Source organism: Oryzias latipes, chromosome 23 (genome assembly GCF_053564925.1).
Source record: "Oryzias latipes strain Hd-rR chromosome 23, Olatipes_Hd-rR_3.1".
Taxonomy (NCBI): Eukaryota; Metazoa; Chordata; class Actinopteri; order Beloniformes; family Adrianichthyidae; genus Oryzias; species Oryzias latipes.
In genome coordinates this window covers 3,753,425-3,771,103 of record NC_136259.1, presented here as the reverse complement: position 1 = coordinate 3,771,103, position 17,679 = coordinate 3,753,425, and the positions used below count along the sequence as shown (strand labels likewise).

Below are 17,679 nucleotides of genomic sequence, written 5' to 3'. Positions count from 1 at the left end.
TAAGGACCCAGTAGTTACGCAATAGGTACCATGTCAATGCCACTTAAGTACACTGTAAGTACTGTACTGTAAAAGAAAGCGTTACCCAGATTTCTTCAACATTTCACTTGTGGCTGTTCTTTTTTTTGTAAATTACAAGGTTGAGGTGCAAACATTTGATATTTTTTACCACATCCAATTTCTGTTCCTCAAACTTGTTCCACCTATTTACTGTCAAACAAAGCTTCAGTGGTATTAGTAGATGGTTAACAAACTATTAGCAACTGTGAGTAATTACTAAGTAATTTACTAACAGCTTATTCATGACCTTTTACTAATTCAGAAGGATACAGATATAAATGATTCACAAATAGGTCATTTATAACTTGCTAACTAAAAGCCAGTTAGTTATCTGTTTGCCATCTAAATTAGTAATAAACTGTTGACTATCATTAAATGAGTCATTTATAACTTATCAGCCAGCAGTTTATTAATGATTTGCTATAGCAGCTAGTTATTTTAAAGTGTTACCTCGACATCCCTTTTTTAAAACTTTCCTTTTGGTTGTCAGTTAAGTTTGTAAAATTCCATTGGTGTCACTTACAGGTAAAACCCAACGGACCCAGTTTCACTCGGATCCACGCGCCCTGGCCTGTTCTGTGCAGAGAGGCTGAGTTTCTGAAGATCAGAGTTCCCACCAAGGCGGTAAGATCTCAAAAGCGGAGACATTTGAATTACGCTTATGGCCGTGGACACACACATGTCTCTGCAGAGGCAGTGAGTTCTTTTTTTTTTTACTGGCTGGTTTGAGCTTTTTGTGATTAAGAAGTGACGTATCATCTCTGTGTTTTCATGGTTACTTTAGAGCTATGAGCTGAAGGAAGAAAGAGGGTTTGGGTCCAGCATGAGTTCAATATGGAGGAAGCTGAACCAGCCCTTCCAGCCCAAAGTGTCTCTTCAGGACCACGGCAGCACCAAGTTTCTGTCACACTGCTTCTCCAGGGACAAGCTTCACCTGTAAGAGCTGATCTTGTCAGACAGCTTGTGTGCAGACTTTACCATCACATGGCAGATACAGCATCTAAAATGTAGATTTGACCATTAAGCAAATATACATGTGTTTGCAGAGCAAAGCGTGCAGGCAGATCACTGCAACATGGTGCCACCCACACATCCAGAGATGCTCTCCATTCTGTTAGGAAGCAGAGCACTTTCAGACAGCTCGTCATTATTCAAGGCAGCAGGATTTATGATTGCAGCAGATTCTCCTTTAGGTGAATCTGATGGAGGGTTAGACTTACGTGGACAATCTCGTTGGGTTATAGGTAGGAGCTAAACAAGAACTTCCACAAGAATCAAAAAGAAATGAATAACAATGATGTGTTGAAAGTCCCACACCGATCATCTTTTGATCTATTTCCTAAGCGCTCCCAGTGGTCTTTTAATTTGCTCCGAGTTGTGGGCGACACTGTTGATGCTAAGAACGTGGAGCAGGGAGCTTGTGGCTCACCCAGTGTGTTTTCTACATCACAAATGCCCTCTTTTTCAAGCAGCATTTAGTCACAAATGCAATTTTGAGTTTAATTTTCCTATTTATATGTCTTCTATCATCAAAAAAATGCCACAAGAAGTTGTGAAAAACACCAATAACACCATTTTCATTGGAGTGGGTCTTTAAGAAATCTGCACCAGGCTACGAAACCACCAGTACTTTGTTGTTTAAAAACCAAGCACTAGCATTTTCATGAGTCCCTAAACATCCATTGCTGTAGCTTGCCACCATACTAAATACTCAACATTTCCCTTTTTTCTTCTTCCTTTTCAACGGTTAAATTAACTAGTTTTCACAACACGGAAGTCAAATGGTGGCCACTTGATGAAAAAACAACAACTTTAAATACGTATTTTCCACACACTGTAAATTGAGCTCATCCTTATTTTTTTTCATTTAGTTGACCATATTTTGCTTTATGGCTTGTAATTAATGACCACAAGGCCAACAACTTCATGGAAAAACCTTTTCATTTTAACATTCCCAATACTGAAATCCTGCTGCACGCTGTGCTTAAGCCAAGAATCATCTGCAGTGTGGAAGATGAAAAAGCACCTGGTTGAGGAGAAACCTTTATTTTACAACATAAATCAGAAAAACAAGTGCTGTTCAGACATGATTATTGATAATAAAGGATGTTCAGAAGGGCTAATCATTCAACTTTTAATAAATAGTTATTGCAGCATTTTATAAAACGCAGTTAGAGATAGACAGGAAATAAAGTCAACTTCAAACAGGAAGTCACAATCTGGAATACCAAAAAATAAGGAAATCAAACCAAACGAACGAGTCCCAAAAGCTGAATTCCAATAGAGGTTAGAATACACTTAAGCTGTTCTGTAAGCACATATCTAACAGTAACCAAAAACCAAAACCCGTACGGTTGACAATGTAAACAAGAGCACCTTTCTGTAGCTTTCTAACATAGAGATATAGACGGTAAATGACACTGATCTAAAGTTTCCTGGCTCCTAATAAACCGTCTTTTATTCTCCTTTTCAGGTACAACATCTCGTCTAAAGACACATTCTTTGACAATGCTACCAGAGGCAGAATAGTAAGTAAAGATGTTATGAGATATGTCCATTTGAAGCGATGAAGTGTCTGCTGTAATGTTCTTGAATCTTCAACAGGTGTATGAGATCCTGAGGCGGACAGTGTGTGTTCGGACATGTCAGACGATAGGTGAGGATGCCAAACATCTTTTTATTTAACCTTCTTTTTGGTTTAAAGTTTGTAAAGTTCCTTTGGTGTTACATGCAAACATGTGGTCAGTGATTATTAAATGCATTCACCATACGTCAGGTCAGTGTCTCCACAGAGGTGTGGTTTCCTTTTCTTAGAGAATGTTGGAGATACACTGTAACCTTAAACCTCTTTATGTGCCAACAATTCCCTGCTGGGGGTTTGATGCTGGTTCTTGTTGGGTGTTTCACAGAAAACTAGAATCTTCATAAACAAGTAAATGCAACGTTATTGCATCATTCCATATGCCTTTGAGAAACACACCTGTATGGATGAAAGAGGTGATCAGTCAGAGAATGCTAGGATCTAGGAATTTTTTGAGTTTTTCCATCTCTTGTCCTGACTGTCAAAGATTTGCTGAACCATCTGTTTGTAGCTGCCAGTATTACCATGTGCAGAGATATACATTTAAGGAAAAAGGTCAATATTTAAAGTGGATTCAAGAGGTCTTTTACCACAATAGCTATTGAAATTCCTGTGTTTTTAGATGATGTGAAAGTTTCCTGATATTTCAGTCTTTAACTGCTGATATCAATCAACATAAGATGTTCTTGCCGCTTGACCCCGAAAATCTTATGCTAATTCATAATCTGTATTAAGGACCAGAAGCTGGTTCTAAATTCTCATTGAAACAAGCTCAGAGTAGCATGGGATTACAGTATTTTGGTGACTTAATATGCTGTGAATGTTGGTGATAGACACTTTATTTTATTGTTAATGTCTACTAACTTTCAACAGGGTTCAATCTGGAAAACAATGAATTGGAATTTTACAAACCTTGTTGAAATGTTTTGAACCCCTGGTCCTCACAGGCAGGCAGTTTTGGTTCAGTACCTGCGTAAATGTTACATGAGCACCACACAACTCTCAAGCATCCTGAGTGTTATCTTCAGTCAGTAGCGATAATCTTTAATATTTCCCCATGCCTACCTTGAGAAGGTTCTGGTTCGAATCCCAGCTGGTTTCTTTCCGTGTGGAGATTCTTCATGTTCTTGTTCATGCCTGGGTTTTCTCTGGGACTCTGACTTCCTCCCACAGTCCAGAAACATTCTTCCTAGGTTAATTGGTGATTCTAAATTGTGGCTGTGTGTGGACCTGCAACAGACTGGCAACCTGTCCAAGGTATACCCCGCCTTCGCCCAACAGTTGCTGGGATAGGCTCCAGTAACCCCATGACCCCATAAGATATTCAGTGGGTTCTATTGATGGATGAATGTCTCCATCCCCTCACAAGTAGATTCTCCTTTTCCCCCCCACTTTCTGACTCAAAAAAACTAAATAGAAAACCATTTTAGACACCTTTGAGGTACCTACTCCTGCTCAGACTATTTTGAGAGATGCGGTACTTGTAACACAGAAAGAAAGATCCTAGAACTGATGTTAGGACTTTGAGAATCAGTGTGAGAAAGGTTCAAAACCTCCTTGTGAATTCCATTTGCAATTGTACAGCCCAGTGGGAAAAGCGTCTCAAAAACAGTAGCTATTATAGTCCTCCCATTCATTTCACTATTGATTGAAGGGTTTAAACACAACAGCTGCTTGTTAGTTTATGCTCCTAAAATAACAAATTAAAGGACTGAATCATATCAATCCCTTTTTAGTTGATCATTTTCTTAGAAAACAGTCTATAGCAACAGGCTTATTCCCTGTAGAACTAATGGCTCATTAACAGTTTTTCAGGCCTTTAAGGCCCACAGGGACACTTAGCAATTACAGTGCATGATTACTGCAGCAGCAGTGTCAGCAGCATACAAGTCTTGTAAGCAAAGTTATGCAATGTTGGTAAGGACAACAGCACCGTCAAGCTTTCAAAGGTAACTTTGAGTGTAGGAGACAGTGATGTCTCTTTTATTTGCCCATGGTGGAAATAACAGTTGTTGTTTGGGGTTTTATAATTGTGGTATTCCCCCTAATCTGGCCTGTCAGTTCCATAAAGAAAGGGGACAGACTTCATTTCTGTCGTCCTCCATATGTCTGGTTGGCTGGCCCATCACGCCAGACGGCCTGGGCCAGTGGGTACAGCGAGAGCTGTAGGGCAAGAAAGGGGGGCAGCACACAGAATGTCACATCTCTAAATTCCTCTTTTTTTTACCCTTCATTCTCGTTTGTGGTGTGTGGTTGAACACGCACACATCCACTGTTGATCCGCTCCATCTACTCCACAAGTGGGTCAAACTTCATGGGCCAGACTAAGAATGAAGCCTGGGCCTCTGGGAGTTGTGGTTGATTCAGGCCGCTGGAATGAGCATTCGTAGATTTTAATTGATGAGGTTATGTTGGCTAACAGCTAATCCCTGCACAGCCATTGACTGTATATGAGAACTGGACTGAATGAGTGTGAAATTCACCCGTAGAAAATGACTTACCATCTGCTCCAACTAAACTAAGTCCATGATGTTGCTATTTTTTGCTATACGAACGCAGCCATCGTTGAGTCAGATGACGTCAGTAGGCAGTGATTGGTCAGAGTCGGTTTAAGTCAAGGTTTCTATAGCAACCACTCTCACCAATCAGGAGGGATTGGAATGGTACGGGTGTTGGAAGTCCACACTTGACACAAAATCTTTCAATCAAATGTTTCAAACGGGGGGCCAGTAGAAACTTTATACTTTTATAGAGGCAGTATTTAAAAATGAAAAAAAAAAAAACCATGAAAAAGAAATGACTGAATAATAACTGTATACTTCTAAATAAAAGTATGTGGGATTTTAGCTTCTTGGCACCAGCGGGTACTTCCTGTTTGGAATGCCGGGGGGGGGGGGGGGGGGGGGGGGTCACTAAGTCCAGTTTTCTTATACATTCAATATTTACAGCTTTCCATTTCTTATATGTATTACCAAGATGTTGGCCATAATTATGTTATGAACTCTTGCTTTCAAAATGATGCTTAATTCCGACAAAGATCCAATCTGCTGCCTGGTTTGTCTGATGTCCCTGTTCTCGCTTTTTCAGGAATCAGCACTTTGATAGCGAAAGGAGTGTACGATTCTGCCTTTCCCCTCCACGACGTAAGTGTGATCCACCAGATACATTACTTTAAATTGTCAACTCTAGGGCTGCACGATATGAGGAAAACTCGCGATATTAGTTATTAATATTGCAAAAAATGATATAATTTACGGTATATAAACAAAGAGCAAAACAACAAAACACATCATTCCCATTTCATTGCAAAAGTTTAAAAATTACACTCCAAATGACCCTCATCGACATAGGAGGCGAACATCTAACATAAAAGGGCTCCATCTGATTGGTCAACAACATTAAGGGGTCTATCCGAATGGTCAAATGCATAAAGGGAAATGTTTCAAGTTGCCATAAGATTGTTTTAGCACATTAAAGGTAACCATTTATGGCAATTTTCGCTGTCTTTTGCGATATGCGTATTGCTCAGCTTGATATCGCGATAATGATAAATTTGCGAATTATTGTGCAGGCCTAGTCAACACTGTCTATGATTGAATTCTGAGTAACTGAAAATTTAGGAATTCCCTTTTTTGGATGTATTTTACTACAGTTTCACCTCAAGAACCTTTTCCAGGAAGTAAGGTTTTTGTCAACACCTGCGCTGGATGCATTTTCCTGTTTATAGACGTGGATAAACTTGCTGGTAACCTTCTGTCAATGAACGTAAACCTTCAGTGGTCACTAAACTAACTTAAAAATGTCAAAAGTATAGGACATACTAAAAAAGTACAGTACATACTTAAAGGACAGCCGCACATACTATTCTGAAGCTCCACAGTTCTGTGGACATAATCCCTGGATGTGGTAGCAAGAGAAAAACGGATGATAAATTAAAGAGACACATAATGTGAATGTTAAAGGGCCCTATATTACCTCCAAAGCAGGGGTGTCAAATTCCAGGTCTCAAGGCCTTGCATGCGCCGGTTTTCCAGAAATCCTGGCTTATCTATTGCTGATTGCCTGAATTAGGTGTGTTTAGCCAATAAAGAGCTTCAATGGCAGGTTGGCTGGAATACATGTTGTACACCGGCCCTCAAGGCCTGGATTCCGACAGCCTTGCTCTTAAAACTTTAAGAGTGAACTTCAAGATTGAGATTTGCATACGGTCGGTAAGAAGCAAGTACTCACACCTTAATAATGACCAGGGTATTGCATAAAGGCATCATACGACAACATCACCTGTATGTCATAGGTGCAACTTACATTATCTGTACAAATACTTCACAATGCATTTACACAAACGACAATCCTGCGTTCCATATTCATGATGTCTCTTAACCCAACAGAATCCAAGGTGACATCAGTGTAACAGAAGCACTTCAGAAATGTGTTCTGTAGGCCACTTGACCTTCAGTATATCCCACATAATTTTTCCTTCAGTGAAAAATGGGTCTGGGTTCTTATGGGTTAAGGTGACCCCAAGGGAACAACTGCAAGACACCTGAACTCCCTTTAGCATTCAGCTGCTCCTCTCTACAACCCTCCACGGGCCCGGACAACCCAAAAAACTGCAGCCCCCATGCAGATCAACCCCCCTGCAGATGCATGTGACCAAGGCTTAATTAGACTACGTTTCAACTAAGGGAAATGAACAATTTTGTCCAAGTTTGAATAAATACCCTGCGTTCTCTGTTGAATAGTTCAGTTTTCCTCATTGGAAAATCTGTTTTACCACAGGAAACTTGAGGGTCTGAGTTCTATCCATTTTAAATTCAAGTACTTGACATTGGCAAGCCCAAGTCAAGCCTCAAGTCTTAAAACCTGTTCAAATGAATAAGTTAGAGTCACATTTTCATTTAAATAATTTAAACACCTTAGTGTCGCTGCACTCTCAATGCAAAACTATCATAAATAGACCTTTAATTCTTTAACCGGACAGCCATGTAATAGAGCCAAAACAAAAAATAAACAAATAACAAATTGTTATTAAGTCGCAAATCCCAACTCTTAAATTCTTAAGATTTATTCTCAAGTCAAGCCTCAAATTTCTGCACTAAAGTGGAACTTAAGACCAAGCCTCAATTCCAAATCTCCATCTTTACCCTCAAGGTTTAGGTTTAGTGTAGCTTGAATAGTATCCCAGCATGCAGTTCCCTTAAACACTAATGGCCCTGCAGAAACTCACATATGTCCAGTAAAAAGTGCACGAAAACATAGTGTACTTTAAAAGCAAAAAGTTAAGAATAAAGAGGCTCAAAATCAACTGTAGTCTGACAAGCTCTTTTAGAAGTTTATCATAAAAAGTTTGGAACAAATGTTTTTTTTTTGCTTGTTGATTAGTTCATTGTTATTATAGATAAAAATCAGAGTCTAAATAGATGTTCTACCAGTTATACCCATGTGTTCGCACACTCCAGTCAGCAGTAAAGCCACATCATGTATGCTGTTCTCATTCAGTCAGAATCTGGACTCACCTGATCCAGCTTATCTGCGGTGAATAGGTCAATGATAGCTGAAAAACAAGAAGGGCGGTAGCTCTGTTAAAGACCAACAATGAATCAGAATCCTTTTATTGTCACATGTACAGCTTTTACAATGACATACGATATGTGTTTCAGTACAACCCAATACAACTGGACAAGGCACTGAACCTGTTGCTGTCTCTGGTAAATTGGGTTAAGCATGATAGTTGCCCCCATCAACATGTACGTGTGCATGATTGTGAGAGCTAAATTTGCAAATGAGAGGCAACAGAAACAAGTACAAAAGGCAAAAAAAGGCCCACATCCTGTTCGCATTGGGCGTTTACTAAAACAAAACAGCCTTGAATTACCCTTATTGGTTTTGTTGATAAACTTCCTTAAACCAGCATTTCATTTACACATTTCACTAATCTTCTCAAATCCTAAGAAATAATTAGCTTTTGAATGCATTGTCATGGACTTCCTGTCTAACTGCAAATTCAAATTGCACTGGACGTCAGTTATTACGCTGAGAGCGCTCTGTTTTATGTTTCTCTTGGTAGCTTAAAGTCCCTCACAACCCCAACCCAACATTAGCGGTGCAAAAAAGAGGGAAAGCAATATTGGAGCTATCCCGCCAGGCAGTTTAGAGCCAGAAGCGAGCTCGGACGAAGAAAACAAAGACGTTTAACCCTTGTGCTATCCTAGGCACTTTAACATTGGGAGTTGGGTCATCTAGACCCACTAGACAGTGCGCTGAACCTTTTTTCTTCAATGATTTGTGATCTTCACTGGTGTCCATGGATTACATGAAATCTTTGCACCTTTATCCACCTTTGTCATGGTAGGGAGAACACGTCAATACAAGGGTGGGGTCATGGGATAGCACAGTGCTTCTCAATTATTTTTTGCCAGGCCCCCCCTAGGAAAAGAAAATGTTTCGCGCCCCCCCTGACCCCCCCCCCCCCCCACACACACACACACACACACTCGCGCGGTGACAATACATCAGGTCAGTATCTATAAAATTTGTATACCTAAAATTGTATCTTTTAACACTAACAAAAGAAAAAAGCAAAATAAATCCACTTTCAACAAATATTAACTTTATTTAGCCACAGAAACCCTGTTCTAGTCTAAAACAGAAAAGAAGCTGAAAGTACCTGAAATAAAAAAAATCTGTCATTCCTTATTTAAACTAGAAACATTTTGACCAACTGAACCATTTGATGCTGAAAAAAATAATTCAATCAATAAATAATATTAAATCTAAATTGATCTGAAACATTAACACAGCAGCACCAATATATTTAACGTTTTTAGTCTGAAGAAATAGGTAAAAACGTGCTGATTTTTTTTTTCTAAATGACGGATTGTTTATTTCTGATCTCATAAAAGTGCAGCTGTTTTCCTGCATTACCTGCTGTCTTTATGTCTGTCTGACACCAACTAAACCACAGGCAGACAAAGAAAACATGGATGGAAAATAAAGACACGTCATCAAAATGTCTACAATAGTTCATAAAGAATGACATTGTTAGCATGAGCTTAGGAATCTAAGGGCAGCGGTGATCTTGGGCAACAGGCAGCGGTAGCAGTGGTCCGCGTGCCCCGATTCCCCTGGCAGACAGGGCCCACACCACCCCTCCCCTTTCGTTCTCACTCGCGCAGCCGCGGACAGACAGAACAGACAATAGGAACCGAATAGTGGACCAGATTATTTTCCAAGCACTGAGCCGCTGTCACCGCTGCCCCCACGTTAAATTTGCGCACCGGACAAACCTGTGCCTAAAACCGCCACCACCGCGCGCCCCCCCTGGCATCGCTTCGTGCCCCCCCCTGGGGGCGCGCCCCACTATTTGAGAAGCACTGGGATAGCACAAGGGTTAGTGGATCTATATGTGGATACATCGAAATGGAGCGGATCACGGACAACCCAAAATACTGCAGTATTTCTTCTGCTCCTTATTCGAAATAATTTGAATTAAAAAATACTCAAAAATTTCATTTTAATCTTAATTTCCTTTAAAAATGTCCTCCATCTTCAGAAAAACATGTTAAAAACACCAGAAGCAGCGTTTTCTTTAGAGTGGGTCTTTTAAACCTCATATGTGTTTCTAAAGTCAGCAAAACTACAGTTAGGAGCAGCTCAGCCTGAGCTGATGAAGAGTGTTTTGTGTGCTCTCGTTTTTCACCCTCTCCGTTTGCTCCTTAGGGTGACTATAAGGTCATCGGACACCTGGAGGAGCGTAACGACAGACAGGTGCGCAGACTGCTCTTTTATCTTTCTTCCTTTGAGTTTAACTTAATCCTCCCCCTCCCCCTCCCCATCTGTCTGCCATGCGAAACAAATAAAGTTCAGGGGCTGCGTTCGAACCCTGATGCGCTGATAACGATCGGGTTCAGTGTTGGTATCACTTTGACACAAGTGTCTTTTGTGAAATTTATAAAATCTTTAAAGAGTAATGCATTTAAAAAAAAAATTTTGTTTGTTTTTTTTTGCTGTGAAACTCTCCCCCACTTCCATCTGTCTCACACTGGCACAGATTGCAGTTTAGGTTCAGTAAATATCACTCAGCTCAGCCAGAGAGCTAGAAAACACGTATGCATGAAATAATTAAAATGAAATATAAACCAATAAACGGAGGCTTCGGGTTCATTTCATCTCTAGTGTTTCGTTCAATGTCGATCTAACTAGTTAAGCTAAACTTTGCTTTCTTGAACACCTACTCTTTAACTGCCTTAGCTTGACTTTATAATAAAGTCATTTTCACTGCAGCTCAGTGGCTTCCTCCACCAAGGTTTAAATCAACCAATCAGAGCCTCTCTGCCTCCGGATCAGCTGTGCCTTTGAGAATCATTTTCAACGTGCAACATGACGACCTACACCCACGCCAAAGTTTTTTCTCCCGCTGCAGGTTCTGCATGAAGAGTGGGCCAGATACTCAGCCTTCTACAAGTTCCAGCCCATTGATCTGGTCAGGTAATGTTAGCGCTCCAGACATGAACCTACAGTGTTCAGAGCGATCTTCTTTATTTGTAGAATGTTGCTGCCTGGATAATGTTCAGTGCGTCAGGTGGAGTTTTTGTCTAAAGCTACGCACTCATGAGGTGCATTCAAGAATGCCTGTTTAGCACGTTCAAGAACAGGCTTTTTTGAACTCGCCTTTAGTTTTTAGCACTGAACTGTTGCTACCTGATCCTGGTGCATGGAGTTGGAAGAAAATGTTGAAGTGGTGGAAATCTTGTGAAATTTTGCTCCAGGCTTTTTCTTGCACAGCTCTATTCCAATATATGAAAGCCTTGCTGTCATATATCTCCAGCCGGACACAAACCACAATTATCAATTTCTCCCTCATGATAAATTTTCAAATGGTATATATAGACTTCCGTGTATTGAAAACGATACAACCCATATGTCAATTGGTTTAAGTTTCAACTCTCGTTCAATTACCCCGAGTTTTGTACGTGAGTTTTGTACGTGAATCTATCTATCTATCTATCTATCTATCTATCTATCTATCTATCTATCTATCTATCTATCTATCTATCTATCTATCTATCTATCTATCTATCTATCTATCTATCTATCTATCTATCTATCTATCTATCTATCTATCTATCTATCTATCCATCTATCCATCCATCCATCCATCCATCCATCCATCCATCCATCCATCCATCCATCCATCCATCCATCCATCCATCCATCCATCCATCCATCCATCCATCCATCCATCCATCCATCCATCTCACTGTATGCTCACCTCTCACCTGCAGGAAATACTTTGGGGAGAAGGTTGGCCTGTACTTTGCTTGGCTCGGCGTTTACACTCAGCTGCTCGTCCCGGCCTCCATAGTGGGAATCATTGTGTTTGGCTACGGGGTTGCAACAGTGGACACTAATTTACCCAGGTAAACTGGCAGGAAGCCACCGTGGAAATCTGCTGCACATTATTTTCTGTAATATAAATTCGCCTAAAAATCTTAATGTTTCAATTAAACAGAAATGAAACCATGGTTTGAGTGCACACACACACACACATACACACACACATGTTCGAGCACTAGACAGGGATAGCCCAGATACCTGCTGTATCTGGCTTTAGTCATGTGTGTGTGTGTGGGAGGCTCACAGAAGGTACTGCTGGCAGCGTGTGTGCAAGTGTCATGCATTCAGCCCACGCTGACTATGAATAGGGTCAAGGCACAAAAGCTTGCTCTGGTAGATATGTGTTTAAAGGCCCATTCATTTCCTTGTGGTTAAATGCAACACGCAGATCTTTGTGCTGGGAAACACCAGCCATGGCTGCTTGATTTGCACAATTACTGTTGTTGCATCTGACAGCAGGCGCTTGGTAACGTAGGTTTCCGCTCTCTTGCCCCTCAGTCTGGAGATGTGTGACGAGCGTTTCAATTTCACCATGTGTCCTCTGTGTGACGGGGCCTGCGACTTCTGGCATCTCAGCACTGCCTGTGGCACCGCCAGAGCGTCACACCTCTTCGATAACCCCGCCACAGTCTTCTTCGCCATCTTTATGTCCCTGTGGGGTGAGCTGACACGCTTGCATGACTGTGGGATGTGGAGTCACGTTGAGGACAAGGATTTGAGAATTTGACATTTGATCACCAGCAAGACAAAACATGCCATCTTTTCTCTAACGCTGAAATGCAATAAGCTGTTTGAACATATTTACTAATAGGTCATTTTAAAGACACAAGCTCCCAAAGTCACAATATTATCAGACTGTAATTTAGGTCATCAGGACTTTTATTTCTTAAGTATTTAGAGGAGATTTCCCCCATGAAAATATGAGAAACATCTTTCAAAATAAAAAGTGTAAATTTATTTAATTCATCCAAAACTTTTCCAGACAGATCCCAGTTTTTACCAAAAGGTCAGTTTTTGAAATGTTATTAGAAGTTTAAAATCGCAAAATTTTTTACAGTTTTGACTGTAATATTAAAATAAATCGCTAAACTTTGGAGAGTTTAGAAGGGCTGACTGCCTGGCAAATTGGTGCATGTAAGGGGAGAATCTCAGAATTTGGAAAAAGTTTATTCCAGTTTTTACACATGAACACAGATTTTAAAACCCAAACCCAGTAAAGTGACACTATAGCTAGATGTCAGGCACAGAGCAGGAAGTTTATTAATTTGGCCAAGTCAACTGTGATCATTTTCATAATCAGAGACAAAAATTTGAAACTATTGTCAGAAATTACTAATATAGAATAAAAAATAAGAATATAAAATGTAATAAAAGGGAGAAACTAATATAAAATATAGCATCTTTTTGGAAAATTCTTGGCCCTTGTAGTTAAAAAAGAAATTCTGGTCAAAAACACGAATCAATAATCATAAAACTTAAATCTTTTTCCAACTTCAGATCAATTGAAACCTATAGAATCTTTTTTTTCTGTTTTACACAAACACATAATCCCCTTCTAACAGAACCAGTCCACTTTAAAAAGTCCAAAGTAAATTGCAAACGCTGATCATCAGTGCCCATTAATCCATCCAAGTAAAGCAGAAATAAAAGTAGTTTCTTCTGCATTCCAGTGAGGGAAAAAAAGTTCAGGGTACCCCAAGATAGAAGAGAAATGAAAGAATTTAAGATCTCACCAAGCAGCGGCCTCCACCTGCATCCATCTCCACTTCTCCTATTTTTAATTCAGCTTTTAGTTCAAGTTTCATGTTGGTTTGCAGTCAAACCAGTTTAACCAAGAAACGGATCCTAAAAGAATCTGGAAAACAAACTGAAACATGGAAAATATTCACTGAGAATATTCAAAAGTCACTGACATGAATGAGTTTGAAGTCTCAAAAAAGGGGACCAACAAGTTCAACAAATCAACATGACACGCCAACATAGAAAAAAACATGTGACATTTCTGATCATCGATTGACCAATAAAGTTAACATATTTACAGAAAATCTTTTTTTTTTACTAAAGTTCTAAAAATATATTTGATCTTTAAAAAATGATTGTTTCTTTGAGTAACATTAAATTTAGCGTATGGGGCTTTAGGTCATTCATTGAAATTAAAACATTCAAACTTCATAAATTAGACTTTTGGGTTTGAAAAAATTCAGAGAATTAAATAAAATAAAAAAGTAAAAACCATGTTTTTGTTTTATTATGTCAGAAAGTCAAAATTGGAACTTGCACAACTTTGTTAAACATGTTCTCTGGTTGGGCCAAATCAATAAATGATTTTAGTTTTACGGGTTTTTTTGTGTTTATGATGACGGTACTAATTTGAGGCTGTGTTTGTGTAGCCGTGCTTTTCCTGGAGCACTGGAAGCGCCGGCAGATTAGTCTGAGCTTCAGCTGGGACCTGACGGGCATAGAGGAAGATGAGGTAAATACTTCAAGTGCTCAAAGAGCTCGCTCATGAGTCATGTGCAGACAAACACTGATGTTATTCTTTTTCCGAGGCTATAATGAGGCTTCGGCTGTCTCAGATGAATCAAGAAGCTTTTTATTTTTAGATGTATTTTTAACAAGACAAATCGTCCGCTTTGTTTTCTGCTGTGATTCTATTAACGGAGGTGATTCATGGGTAGAAGGGGCCATATCTGTGGTCAACTTACACCTAACGATTTACACGTCGGCTCTCCCCTCAGGAACACCCCCGACCCAAATACGAGACCATCCTGCTCCAAAAGAGACAGAGGAAGCAGAAAACTAAGAAAAAGAGGAAAAAAAGTGAGGTAGGTAAAAAAAAAGTTGTGGAGTCTCTAAGCAGCATGTTATAAGGGGAATCTTATGGTAAGAGTGATCCAGATTGACTTTGCAAACTGGGTCGATCATGTTGAGTCGGCCTACATACAGTCTCAGTGGTGACGGGCATCTGCTGCTACAGTCAGGCAGAAAATCTTCACAGTGAAGGATGATGGATCATGTAGAGACACTTTTTAACTTGCTGACTTTTTCATGAATGTTTTAGGCGCTGTGCATCATGCTGGATCCCTTTCACAGTTTTTGTCCCTGCCCCTTTGCTGCTGAAAGGGTAGAAGCCCAAACACACTGGACTTTAGAGCAGCCTCTGTGGGTTGCCCCTGGCAACAGTAGATTACATGTAACCAATGGGAGGTACATTCAAATTAAATCAAAACAGGGAAAGCACAAACCTTCTTGTAGTTATTTTATTTTATTGCATTTTATTAAGGTGGACAAAAAGCAATAAAGGTTGGCAGCATACCTCACTGCTTATGGCCCAAATGTCTAAACCAGGGGTGGCCAAATCCAGGCCTCGAGGGCTGGTCTCCTACATATTTCCAATCAACCTGCTGTTGAAGCTCCTTATTGGCTACACACCTGATCCAGGTAATCAGCAGCAGATGAGGCAGGATTTCTGGAAAACCAGCAGGAATTTGGCCCTAGAGGCCTGGATTTGGGAACCTCTTGTCTAAACCAATGACTGTATGTGAGCACTGGACTGGTTGAGTGCCATGTCACCCATAGAAAATGGTTTACTTCAGACTCCCACGAAACAAATTCAATTCAGACACAATTTCTTTGGTCATTTAGAAATTGGAGCCAGACGATGTCAGTAATGCCTTAGCCACAACTTAACTGCCCCTGTGGGGGGTTCCGGGCTGTCTGTGTGCAGGCACACATGCAGCCTGCATGACTTTCTAAAAAACTTTTTTTTTACTTGTCCTGTCCAAAAGCTGGGGAAAACAGATGAGAGCTGAAGGCCTCTTGTGTTGGACATATTTTATTTTTACAACAGCGGTTATGAATCTTCTGACAAACCAGAGGTATGTCTGAATAAACCCCTTCTGTAATCGAGGCCAAACGTTATTAATTTGAATCATATTTGAAAAACTTTTGTGTTGGACCGGACGGAAAAGGAAAGGGGGGAAGAAGAGAGAGGGCTATTAGTGGGGGGGCGGGGGGCAAAACCATGACGCGGCATAAAGAAACAAGTTTCTGGATGGTTAAAATCATTACAGTGACGTTCAGATGTAAAACAAGTCTATAAAGGCGGGGCCTGTCCACACACACACCCAAATGCCCCAAACATACCTGTTGGCTCCAAAAACGTTTACCTGTCAACATGTACACAATACAAATATTGTTTACACACGCGTACCTATGCATTCAAACCAACTAGTGTGAAATATTTCATTCAATCTGAATGACATTTTAAGATTGTAGACCACTTGGTGAACCTGTAAAGTGGACGTTCCCATGAGAATCTTTTGTACGGGCATGCTGCAGGCGACAGGTTGTAGTGAATACTTCACGATAGGGTGAGTTAGGGTGAAGTAGGTGAGATGCAGGCCTGTGCAAGTAGCCTGTTAGTGCTGTTCAAGTGATATGTTCCTCTTGTGAGCCCATTGTGCCCTCTGTGCTGTTAAAAAAACACCATGCACACCCCGTGCGTGCAGGATTTGTTCACAGTCAGTAAGGAGCCAGTACACGCACCTTACCAATGACTAGAGTGTGGCACAGGGGCACTGTATGACAACATCACCCACACATCATAAGTGTGTGCAACTAACATTAATATTCTACGATACACACAATGGTGTGTTCCAATCGATCCCCTTAAGATGTGGCTGCACCTCTCCACGACCCTCCACGTGTCCAAGCGACCCAAAAACCCGCAGCAGCCATACAGGTCAACCCCTGTAAGGTGGCGTGTGACTGAGGCATAGGCAGGGATTGGTCCGAGACGGTCAGAGTCAGCGTTTCCATGGCAACCTCTCTCATCAATCAGGAGTGAGTATGTTGGAAGTCCCCCCGCCCCCGTACGACTTGAAAGCGGTCTCGGGAGAATCTGTCAAACGTTTCCAACTGTCAAAGTTTGACCGCATGTTTTTATTTAGGCATCTGATCGGTCAGTTTATAACTTCAATAACTTGCAAAAAAGAAAAAGAAAACATAAAAAAAGGAAATAGATCAAAAATTGTTAGTCTAACACCTCAACATGTAGAAAATGGCCGGTTGGGCTGGAAGTAAGGGGAGAGTTTTGTTAAGTCTTTCAAAGTTGATATGAGGTGATATGAGTTGGGAACTGTTGGTGTGAGCTGTTCGTGATGGAAGCCGCCTGGTGATCAAGTGGGAAATGTTTGGCTAAAGGATTAGGCGAGGCATCACAGGGACACATGGGGATGTAGGCGCACATATTTGTGTGTGCTTTTGTTTGTTGTGTGTACAAGTGTTTGTGTGTATAACATGTCCATCTGTCTTGTAGCCAGAGAAGCAGGAGGACGGGGCAGTGACAGGGAAGGACAGATGGAGACAAAAACTACTGTCTGCCATGGCTGCAGGAGCACCGGTAACCCCTCCTCTCCTCTCCTTTACATGTCCTTCCTTTTTCCACCTCCGATCTCCTTTCCTTTTCCTCCCTCTCCTCAGCTCCTATCATCCTCCCTTCTTTTCCCCTTCTTGCAGGCTGCGTTCTATCTGTCCTTCTCTTCCTGTCCCGTCCGCGGGTTCCTTCAGGTTTCAGGTATCTGTGTGAAAAGATGGCTCTTCATTGCTAATCCTTTCTACTTGGTGTTGGTGGGGTTCTT

The 17,679-nt window shown here is 40.7% G+C and overlaps 1 protein-coding gene across 7 annotated transcripts in view; it reads left to right on the top strand.

The window, feature by feature from the left end:
- The window catches only part of ano2b (anoctamin 2b), a 262,039-nt gene that overhangs the window by 49,579 nt on the left and 194,781 nt on the right, over positions 1-17,679 (top strand). For 4 of the 7 annotated variants that reach the window (XM_020714026.3, XM_078941774.1, XM_078941776.1 and 1 more), the window contains 11 exons: positions 586-684; positions 845-996; positions 2,534-2,588; positions 2,665-2,716; positions 5,729-5,784; positions 10,361-10,408; positions 11,064-11,128; positions 11,926-12,060; positions 12,536-12,696; positions 14,428-14,510; positions 14,776-14,862. In XM_020714026.3, coding sequence (XP_020569685.1) covers positions 586-684; positions 845-996; positions 2,534-2,588; positions 2,665-2,716; positions 5,729-5,784; positions 10,361-10,408; positions 11,064-11,128; positions 11,926-12,060; positions 12,536-12,696; positions 14,428-14,510; positions 14,776-14,862 — 993 coding nt within the window. Of the gene's footprint in view, positions 1-585; positions 685-844; positions 997-2,533; positions 2,589-2,664; positions 2,717-5,728; positions 5,785-10,360; positions 10,409-11,063; positions 11,129-11,925; positions 12,061-12,535; positions 12,697-14,427; positions 14,511-14,775; positions 14,863-17,357; positions 17,442-17,679 lie in introns of all 7 variants that reach the window. The other 3 variants (XM_020714024.3, XM_020714025.3, XM_020714027.3) reach the window with 1 other exon arrangement.